The 10,604-nt window shown below is 39.4% G+C and overlaps 1 protein-coding gene across 1 annotated transcript; it reads right to left on the bottom strand.

Annotated features, from left to right (window-relative positions):
* Positions 1-969: 969 nt before the first annotated feature.
* On the bottom strand, positions 970-5,704 carry LOC149300924 (beta-keto L-gulonate decarboxylase-like). Its single transcript, XM_089484654.1, has 8 exons — positions 5,647-5,704; positions 5,333-5,431; positions 4,841-4,914; positions 4,506-4,607; positions 3,157-3,333; positions 1,994-2,143; positions 1,618-1,734; positions 970-1,143 (listed from the first exon to the last, which is right to left on the bottom strand). Exons 1-8 carry the CDS (start codon positions 5,702-5,704, stop codon positions 970-972), a joined length of 951 nt encoding a protein of 316 aa, XP_089340780.1.
* Between the last annotated feature and the right edge of the window lie 4,900 nt (positions 5,705-10,604).

The following is a 10,604-nucleotide window of genomic DNA, read 5'->3' as shown; positions in this document are numbered from 1 at the left end:
GGTCACCTGCAGGGGTCTCCTCTGCCATCAACCAATAAAGTACACCTGTACTTCATTGGTTGATGGCAGACGAGCCCTCTGCTGGCCACCAATAGAGTCGCTCGTACGGACTTTTAAAAACCTGGTCCAGCAATCCTGGTCCAGTTAAAGGTCTTTATTGGTCATTCGTGCGGACTTTTAACTGTTGGAGCAGGGAGACCAGTGGTCTCTACCGACCAAGTTGCACCAAGTTAACCCCTGACGGCGAATCTACGGATTTCCGCTCCCATTATCTACGCAGCATCTCAGGGGTTAACGGGAGCGGAAATCTGTAGGTTCTCCGTCAGGAGTTAAAAAGGTCGTGCCTATCGGTCGCCTGCAGGTTCCTCCTCTGGCATCAACCAGTTCAGGCTTTTTCTTTTTTCCTAAATTAATATTCAAATTTTGGGGGTCGTCTTATACGGTACTTAACAGTTGCTTAACCATGGATTTTTGTTTCCTTATGTTAAACATAGCAAAGGTTTTAACCATCATATAGTTCTTCCGCTAACCTACCTTGCTGCATTATTCTAGAATTGATAAGTTAATGTGGAGGAATACATATATATACATAAATGCACAGATGAGATAAGGTATATTACATAGATATATATTTGATATTCATATATATTTGTCACATAAATTTGGATTTGTTATCACTTTTATCATAGGACTATTTTCTGTGATAGCAAACAGCATTATAAATGTGAAAATGCTTAAGAATTATGACGTGCTATTGAAACACATTTTTTTCAATATACATTCTTTAGAAAATTTAATCATATTGCCCCAAATTACATTGGTTGATTAGGGATGCAGCAGTATTAATCATCAACAAATGAATGCGACATGATGACCACTACAATGTATTTTGTATATATCCGATTCATCAAAACACAATTGTAAAACATGGCATTTTTTATTATAACATTTGCTTGAAGCTGGATCTGCCTAGTCTCGTCCAACCAAATGAGTGACAGATGGTCTGTCAATGCGATAGAGGAATTCTGCAGGATGGAAGTATCCAAGGTACTGCACGGTGTCTGGAGTTGTGTCAGTGTGGTAATGCCCTCCTTCTCCATGATGACTGAAGCAGTGGGTGTGCTCTAGGCGTAAGTCGAACCCCTGAAATGCCCAGTTGCAGTTGTTAAATGACACATTTTTGGCAATTTTAATGGGCTAGAACTTTAATCAGAATAGTCATACAATAATAATGGCTAGCTAGAACTTTTAAATAGTACTTTACAAGATATATATTTCTGATATTACTATACAGTGGGTCAGCTGAGGCAAGTTGAAAAGTTTAAGCAAAATCTGGATTGTTTCTTCAGTGTTTCCTGCTGTGCAATAAAAGGTCCATAGCTTAGTATCTTAATAATTAATAAAAGCAAAATTTGGAGAAATATTTTTTTTAAAAACAGAAAAAGAAAAAAGTTTACATGGACACACCTACAAAGCCATAAAATAAATATTGATGCTATCAACCTGATTAGATTTCGTTCCTCTAAAGTACGTAACACTCAATGAAAGAAAATAACATACGTCTAATATAAACAAAAAAACATAAGACAGCGTATTATTGAAAATCTATTTACTTACGGGATCATGAGACACAAATACTGACTGACAAATCAGAGGAGCCTTCATTTCATAAAACTTCAACCAGCGATTAACATCATCATCAGTGTTCAAAGGACAGACAGAGAATTCTCGAGGCTATTAATGTGTCATAGAAAGATGATAGTTAGGAATAGTAATGGAACCTTCTTTGCCAACAGTTGGTTGCTATGATAACATTTTTTTTTAAATTATGCCAAAATAAGAGGTTGTTATTTCTTTGTTCTGCCTAACTTTAGCCAGGCAAAGCTTATTGGTTGGTGATGACAAAGCATGTGACACAAACCAATTGGGTTTTTTATCGCTATATTCCTACACCAGAAACATAAAACTGACGTAAGGCTGTGCAGTAACTTACCATAACATGAAGTTTTGCTTTTCCCTCTTGTATAATAAACGTTCCTCCGATCCCCACAGCTTTATCGCCATAATGCTCTTTCAGAGATTTCCTCATGCAGCTAACAAAATTGTCCTGTCCCATCCTTCTCTTCACCTTGACCTCAATGACCTGGAAGCAAGGATTTTTAGAGAGAGAAGAAACAAAGGACTTTTGGTCAATTAGGTTTTTACTAACTTAAATATACAACATTAATGACTAATGTGGCATCAAAGCAGGCTGACCACCGGCACAAGAATATTGCATGGGTGACCATTCAGGAAGGCCTCGTCCTAAGGACATTTATGCATGCTAGATGAGCAGTGTGGATATAGAACCACAAAGCATTGTGTAGGAGACATCACTTCACGTGTTCTGACAGCCCCCTTTTGCATAGTCTTTGTTGAGAACCCTGACACTCGAACTCAAGAACTCTATACAAAGTACCTGTCCTACCCCTCTGTATTTTACAAACTTTTCCCAGGAACACACACAGAGGGTGTCTTGATAACACCTGGCGCCTAACGTGCTGTGTAAAAAGGACTTTAACAAGAAAATGTTATCGAACTGCCTGTCTTTGAGGAAGAAGCAGGTTTCAGTCAAAGACTGCTGCAGGCTCATCCACAGCCTGCTGATAGATTATTCTCTTATGGACAGTCTAGAGAAGGAGGACTGAGTTTATTGTAAAATTGGACTTTGTACATGAATTGCCTTGCAATGTGTTGCAGTATTTTATAGCATGTCTGATATTGATAAATCAATGGATTATACTGATGATGCTTTTGCGCTGCACTGCAGTACATTTTGTATTTAATTGACATGGTATTTATGATGTTTGAATAAACATAACTGACTGTTTTACAGCAATGCTATTTACTGTGTGTTTCTCTCATAGACCATCATCAGTCCAGTTGTCCTTCTGTGGTAAGAAGGGAACTGTCATTTCTCACTATGTAGTAAACCAAGACATTTAATGTAATATCCAGCCAACTGTAAAACAGAGGCAAGCTTTATACAAAACAAATCAAAAACACAGTATTTTATGACAATCAACATGTTTTAAGGATGTGCAAATCGGTGGTAACCCATTTCTAAAGTGGTACAAAAAAAACTAAACTTCTTCAGGGTTTTTTTTATAGATTTACCTTTCCTGGTTTCCCCTCACTGGCATAGAGATTGGACAGGAGCCCAAATTCATCATCACTGTTCTTATCCCGGTATTTCTCTAAAAGGCAACTGCTGTCTGCTGGGTTAACACTAGCAACGTAATTATCATTTACAGAAGGTGTGGTGGCACTCTCAGCCTGCACAGAGAAGATCATCTAGATAAATAAAATAAAAAAAACATAATGCAATGTAAACACAGACATCTGGCCAACATTTTATTAATTACATTTATACAGTAGTGGGACCATTATGCAGGTGAATGTTCAGCTGGAAGGTGTATTACAGAACAGAATTTCCTTTTGTCTTCAATTAAATCTTACTTCAAATTCCGAGGTTAACTAAGACATATGATATGGTATATCATTATTTATATGTTATTATTAGTGGTATTAAGCTGAGAATAAAAACAAACAATAAGACTAACAATATACAAATATACTTACCATTAGCAAGCAATAATACTGATACAGAAAGAGTAGAGGACCCTCCTCTTATGGTCAGTTAGGATAGCATTGATACATCAAGTGATTCAAGAACTCGTCTGATAAATCATCAGCATCTGCCTGATTTTATATACATGCATACGACAGCGAACAGCAATTAGGGATGCACTGATATATCGGTGGCAGAAATATATTGGCTGAAAAGGGCATTATCTGCAAAATGCCGAAATGAAAAAAAAAACGGCCGAAAATAATCGTCCGCATAATCGCATAATGTGCGAGCAGCGTCTCTTGTACTGGCCAGTGGAAGCAGGAACCCAGTGGAGTCACGTGAATTTACCTCACATCACATGACCCTGCTCTGTTCCTGCTTCCCCTGGGCGGGACAAGAGAAGTTGTGCGAGCAACACAGAGGAAAGCAGCAGGGCCCCTGCGGAAGTCTGTGAGCGAGAGATCTGCAGCTCAGGTAAGGGGATGTAACCGCAATCACTCTCCTATCATGCCCATGTTCCAGCATGTACTGGTTGCCTGGGCATGATGGGAGTGTGATTGTTGTTAACAATCATATATATATATTAATATTGTTATTGAAAAACCCTCACACTTTTATTAAAAGTAAGTAACACACCAAAATAGGACAGAAAAATTTGATAACAATATTAATATATATATGATTGTTAACAGCAATTACACTCCTATCATGCCCAGGCAACCAGTACATGCTAGAACCTGAAGGGTCATTTTCGGTTAAGGCTTCGGCCAAGTGAATGCTGAATTTTCGGTTTCGTTTCAGAATTTTGGTCCCTATCTCCTATATAACCACAAGAGAGCCAATTCAGTACTATTTGCCCTGATGACTACGGGTAGCTACAATAATCACCAACCTCTGCATTCATTCCTAGGCTTTTGTGAGAGGTTGCACCAGCCCCTAATATGTAGGATCCAGGAAGGTTGATCTTCTTGGCAACTGTGTTAATATTGTAAACCTGTTAAAAAGAAAACAGTGGTAATTTAACTGTTTTGCTGCATTTCCTTCAATAGTAATAGTAAAATAGGTCCATAACAGTATGGTCAAATAAATAATCAGTCACAAAATAATAGAATAGGAGTGAATGCAACCAGCCACTCATATGATATTTGTATACTCAAACCAGTAATATTTTAATATAAATTATAATCATTTCAAGCCTGATAGAGTTCTGTGTGTAAAAAACCTTACTTTATCAAGACGTGCAGATGGCACCAAGTACGGCACCCCACCCACATCTGCGATCCTAGACTTTCCACATAGCCCTGAAATATCGGGGAGAGACAATCCTCAAGTAAACACATAAGGATTGAAACCACTTTTCAGCTGAGTTATTATTATCTAATTTCATAAGTCTGGTTATTTTCTGTGCCATGACTTCCAGAATGTGCCATATCTAAACTTAACTCTGTATGATGCTTTACATCACCCAGCAACAACATTTTTTCCTTCTGCGTAGAAACCTAATGTTTTAAATATAGTAAAAAAAAAAAATTTTACAGCAGGCTTTAAGCAACCATTTTAAGATTAATAACCACCAAACTTTTAAGTGCAAAATGGCCCCATTTGTAGGGTCCGGGTTTTGTCTGGATGAAATTAGTTTAACAATCACCTAAGACAGAGCTAAAACGGCCTAAAGCTAAGCTAAAACTATCCAATACTCCACATTTTAAGCACTGCTACCTTTCACAGGAAAACAATAAGGTTTCTGTGTCAGATCAGGGCAATCCACAACCGTCACATGGACTTCTGCATAATTCTTTTCCAATCCTCTTTTAAAACCTATAAGACAAATACACATTTAAGAACACATGTACTCTTATGAACCATTGTATAAGTGAATCACTTTATTAGGACAATCTATGATGCTACAAGCATACTGCAATTTCAAGGGCCACTCAGTTAAATGAGTGCTTTCCGGCTAAGAGTGCATATGTATCATGTTTTTATATTAAAAATAATGGTAAGTTAACATTCTGTTAGTTACGAGACCTTACTTTCACAGATATCCTCCAGAGGTGGCACATGCAGAGCACAGGATTCGGTTTCAGCCATTTTCCGTCAGCAACATGCAAGCCAGAGCTTGATTTAAGAGAAGTTCTTGCCAAGACCAAAGTGCAGTAGGTGGTGTCCAAGCACCTGTAAACACAACTCTTTAATGATTAAAGAATAAATGTCTCCCTGTTAATATAGCATAATGGTTACAAAATAACAAATACTGACAAAAGCTTTAAAGCTTTAGCATTACAAGAAAATGCAACAAAAATATATTCAGTATCAAGCAGGACTATTTTTTTATGGTTATATGGTCTTGTTATCAACAGGCCATAAGTCATTCTTAGGACAATTATCTTACTATTATATAGAGTCCCAAATATTTCAGGCCTTCTTTGTTCCCCTGATGTTTTGTGTTTTAGGTAGTGCATCACTGTGTTGTACATTATATATTCACCTCTACCTGACTGCTGTCCTATGTCTAGTGAGTTTGGACCTAAATATTACTGTTCCTTTCACTCTCATTAAATCAATCTCAAACTCCACAATAAACCTAAGCAACCCTCTTTAGGAGGGACTCCTTTTCTAGAAGCTCAAAATGTTTGTTGGGTATGATCCACAGCCCTGAAAGTCTCAATGATGTGTAGAGAAACCACATAAAATGTATCAATGAAGCTTTGAAAGCAAATAGCTTATTCGTCTATGAAGTGCCACACATAAACAGCTATTAAATGGTCCAAGTGATAAAGTAGCAATGCCCTTCAACCACACCTTCTCTATCCACTAACCCTAAACCTGTTCCTTTTTGGGCCATTTGTTTTATTATGAGGTGTCCTTAATTACTTCCATTACTTTGTTTCTTACAAGCTTTTAGTAGTCCTGTATTGAGCTAAGGAAATGGCTGCCGATCTGCTCAAGAACTGTCTAGCAAAGATTTTTTTTGTGATTGCTTTCAAAAATTGAAATGGGAGGATGAGCTGGAATATATGTTGACTTCTTGGGTCCAACCTGGGTGTGGTTGGTGCTAAGAAGGCTAATGACCAGTTGTTAAAAGTTTTTGTTTTTTGCAAATGCCTAGAGATTGTGTATGTTAACAAATTCAGTCCAAAATGTGTTTTTATTGCAATCTGTTTTACTTAAATTAAGATAACCCCTTTAAAAAACACACCATTGTCCCACACAGCCCAACCAGAAAGGGTACTTATTAAGTTTAAAAAAAGTATCTACATTAAGGAGAAGCTTCAGTGAAATACCCCAATTCTGTGGTCCCAATCTCCATATCACTTGAAGCAGCCAGTCAATGGCATTGATCCACTCCAACTGTCAATGGGATCATTTTCTGCTCATGCACGTGGGAATCTCATTAGGTACCCCGAACTCTTGTGTAAGCCATAGCCGGAGCTCGCCAGCAGTGAGTATAGTGCACATGGAAGCAGAACACGTTTCCTGCTAGCTTATCGGCTATGGTGAAAGATGCTAGGGCATATGGGGGGGATTCTACAAAATCATTCAATGCATTGGGGAGAGGTAAAATTAAAATACATAAGGCGGTTTTACACCTTTGGGCATACTATTACTATCTATTCCTCTGGGGCGGGGAAACAGCTAGGAATTATATGAAATCCTGCCTGAAGACATACAGTTTAATGAATGTTTAATTGGGGTGCCTGAGCTCAAGCAAGGATAGCTGAAAATTGTGTCCTGGTTGCAGCCCTTCTGGACTGGAACCCCTCTGCTCTGTACAAAGCATTGGTTCAGTTTTCGCCACATATTCATAACAAAAATGTTGACTTGAAAAGCGTAAAAAGAATGGGATAAATTTAGATATGGTATTGACGTCTGTTTTCTGCAACCTGCTACGTTGAATTTATTCAGCATAGAGATGACACCCTTAAAAGGGTGACCTCATCACAAAGTAGAGACATGTCCACAAACATGCACATAGCAAATGGTCTCCTACTGTCCTGAAGCAGAGACCTGCTACCAGCATCCAAGCGGCAGCTATCGGGCTGCTGAAGAAACTGTAGAGCAACAGGAGAGGGAGGGTGCCGGTGATGAGCAACAAGCGGCAGACAAGCTCAGCGCCAAATTTAAAAACCCAGAACTGTTATTCTGAAGCCTCCTAGTCCGGTCCTGTTATATGTTGCAGCTGAATCTCTTTCTGAAAGCTCTGTTTTGACTCCTGGCTTGCCTGGCTGCTCTTTGCCTTACAATTGTTTGTACCTTGCTGTCCTTATCCTTGTACCCTACCTGCCTGTCCTGACCTTGGCTTCGTCTGACTACCCGTTTAGTGTATCCAACCCAGCCTACCTGACCTGGCATCCTGGGCATCTACCGATGGCATTACCTATCCAGGTATCCAGCACCTCCAACTAGTGCTTTGCCTTCTATTACCCAGTATCATGGAATCATCAATGGCACTGTCATTCTTGGGGCTCAACCCCATGCTAAGTGTATCAGGGTGAAAACTTCAGTAGTGCGCGCTCCTGGAGTCCTGGGTCACGGCAGTCGTGACACTTACTTGATTTAATGTATTACATTTTTATTTATATAACGCCAGCAGATTCTGTACCGCAGGGCTTGACAAATTTGTTGTGAATCTAGGCGCCAGCAAAAAAAGTTAGGAGCCAGGATTTTTTTTAAACTAACAGTTGGTCAGGAGTGATCTGATCATCATCAGTCCAATTACTAAACTCACAGCATTTGACCTGGAAGCACCCTGGACTTTCAGGTCAGTGCTGTTATTTTTTCTATAGACCAGCCATTGCAGGGGGAGTCTCTTTGATGACTGCTGTAGGCTTCCATGCCTACAGGAGTCATCAAAGGGCTTGTGGGGGCTAGTTTTTGCTGTTGCTGGTCTGCCTGGGCCTGGGAATTGAAGGGGTTAACGCTGCACTGTCGCTCTCATGGAGCGATCAGGCAGCAGGGGGGTGTTGTCAGGTCCCCACACTTGTGTGGGGACCCAATCAACACACAACCCCCTTCCCTGAAGCTGCCTGTGGCAGCTGAAAACACGATTGCTGGTTTTCCTGCAACCGCGTTTTCAGCCTACAGGATCACTCCGTGGAGTGATCACAGGCTCGGGGGGCGGGCTCTGAGTGGCTGTGCTGGTAACAGGCTGACAAACACCTAGGCGCCAGGACAAAATTCTCTGTCGCCATGGCGACCGGCGCCTGGGATTTGTCGAGCCCTGCTGTACCGCACTTACGGAAGCCAAGTTGACAATACATCCTTTCTGGCATTTATCAGCATTTAAAATGTTTTTCAATGTAAATAGCTGTGGATCAGCATTTAAGTGTTTATTTTTTTTTGCCTTTGTACCATGATTTTAAACAGGTTTTTGTTAGCCTTCATCTGGATCACTGCTATCAAATATACTTAAGTAAGCTTAAACACGTCTTGCCTTTTTTACACCATACCATGTTATCTTTTTTTCCTGTTTAACCTTGGCAGTGATGTCATTGATACAATTAATGATTTATTAATGAAAATACATGTTTTAGTAATGGCAAACTGAGTTGGTAAATAAATAAGCCGAGAGTCTCGTTTCAGATGTTCCCGATGTCTTATGACAAGATCACAACCTGTGCAGAGAAACGTAAACACGTTAACCCTACGTGTTACAAGCTGCCCATTTCTTTATTAGGAGCGAAGACAATTCATATTTATAAATGTATATTTACTAAACCCGATTGTGTTACTATTCTAATGCGAGTGGGTGACTAAAACATTTTTTTCGCAATGACTACAGCTTACACATCAAACTTCACAGTTAACCCTTTAAAATGTATTTACAAAGAAGAAAGGTGAGGCCTGGCCCGGTTGTCACGGTAGATTTCCGCAATGTAATAGACAAAACAACCATTAATGTGTCCTTAAGCGTTAAAGTTACACATTCGGCCGCTCACCCGCACAGTATTTCTCTCGTCGGCAGGAACAGCTGATCTATCGCAAACTTAAGGAATCAGACCGTAACGTCATCAGGAAGCGACTACCTAGCGGCTCAGAAACGCCACCGAATGGCATCTTGGGAGCGGGATGACGTAATTTCACAGCCGCCACTTTCGCTCTCACAAGTAAAGATTGGAGTATAGAAGTAAACTTTGCACTGTACAAAGTATTTTGTTATCCGTTCTGGGTTGTTGCTAACGAAATGACTTTGCTCTAAGGAATCAGGTTCTCAAGTGTTGGCTAGTAATGATGCCAGTATTAGGTGTTGATAAATCGTTTTGCAATAATAGCTGTATGTGCGCCAGTGCCAGCAAGCTTATGTAATTGTATACAGACTACGCTTGGAAATAGGTAGTAATATCCTATATAAACAGTTTTTCATATCTGGCAATGGTACCCTGGTGTATAAATAACCATTATTCTTGGCAATTCAGTGCGCCAAATGGATCTGATTGAAAATACCACTGAAAATACTGATCCTGAATTTCCTCAGAGTCAAGAACTCTTTAGTGATCCAAATGATAGTTTTCAGGGGGAAACCTCCAGCACTCAAAATGTAGCGACGTTGTCTAAAGACCAGGACAGGTATGTACTTCTGTAATGACTGCTAATAAACATGCAATTTCTTAATGATTCAAGGCATGGTACTGTGCTTATTGCTCACACCGAAGAATAAAGCTTTCTATATGTTAACCTCGATCGGCTCTTGTCCGGATCAAAAACATTTTACATAAAAAATGGTTCAGCTTAATCTCAATAGTACTCAATAAGGATTTGCTTCAGGGATAAAATGTCTGTAATTTAGTAAGAACTGAATATTCTTTTTTTTTTAAGTCTAATTATTAAACCTCATTGTCTTACTGTCTTGGTAGTCTTGCTAAAGTGTGTTACAGTGGTAGTGGTCACACTAGTGGTTCATATGTAAAGTTATCTGATGCAGCCGCATTTAAAAAAAAAAAGTATTGTAGGGTTTTTATTTTAATGCCTCACATGTAATGGTTCTTAAATG

The sequence above is a fragment of the Sceloporus occidentalis genome, unplaced genomic scaffold, assembly GCF_023333645.1.
Source record: "Sceloporus occidentalis isolate IW3139 unplaced genomic scaffold, rSceOcc1.0.p SCAF_22, whole genome shotgun sequence".
Classification (NCBI taxonomy): Eukaryota; Metazoa; Chordata; class Lepidosauria; order Squamata; family Phrynosomatidae; genus Sceloporus; species Sceloporus occidentalis.
Note: the sequence above shows the minus strand (reverse complement) of the source record. Positions and strands in the feature narration are given on the sequence as shown.

What these genes read in the sequence shown, in the direction of transcription:
- LOC149300924 (XM_089484654.1), bottom strand. Translation starts at nt 5,704, where the DNA reads ATGGCTGAAACCGAATCCTGTGCTCTGCATGTGCCACCTCTGGAGGAT. An exon ending in TTATTGTTTTCCTGTGAAAG is followed by an intron (nt 4,915 to 5,332) that starts GTAGCAGTGCTT and finishes CCGATATTTCAG; the next exon opens with GGCTATGTGGAAAGTCTAGG. An exon ending in AAGCAAAACTTCATGTTATG is followed by an intron (nt 1,735 to 1,993) that starts GTAAGTTACTGC and finishes ACACATTAATAG; the next exon opens with CCTCGAGAATTCTCTGTCTG.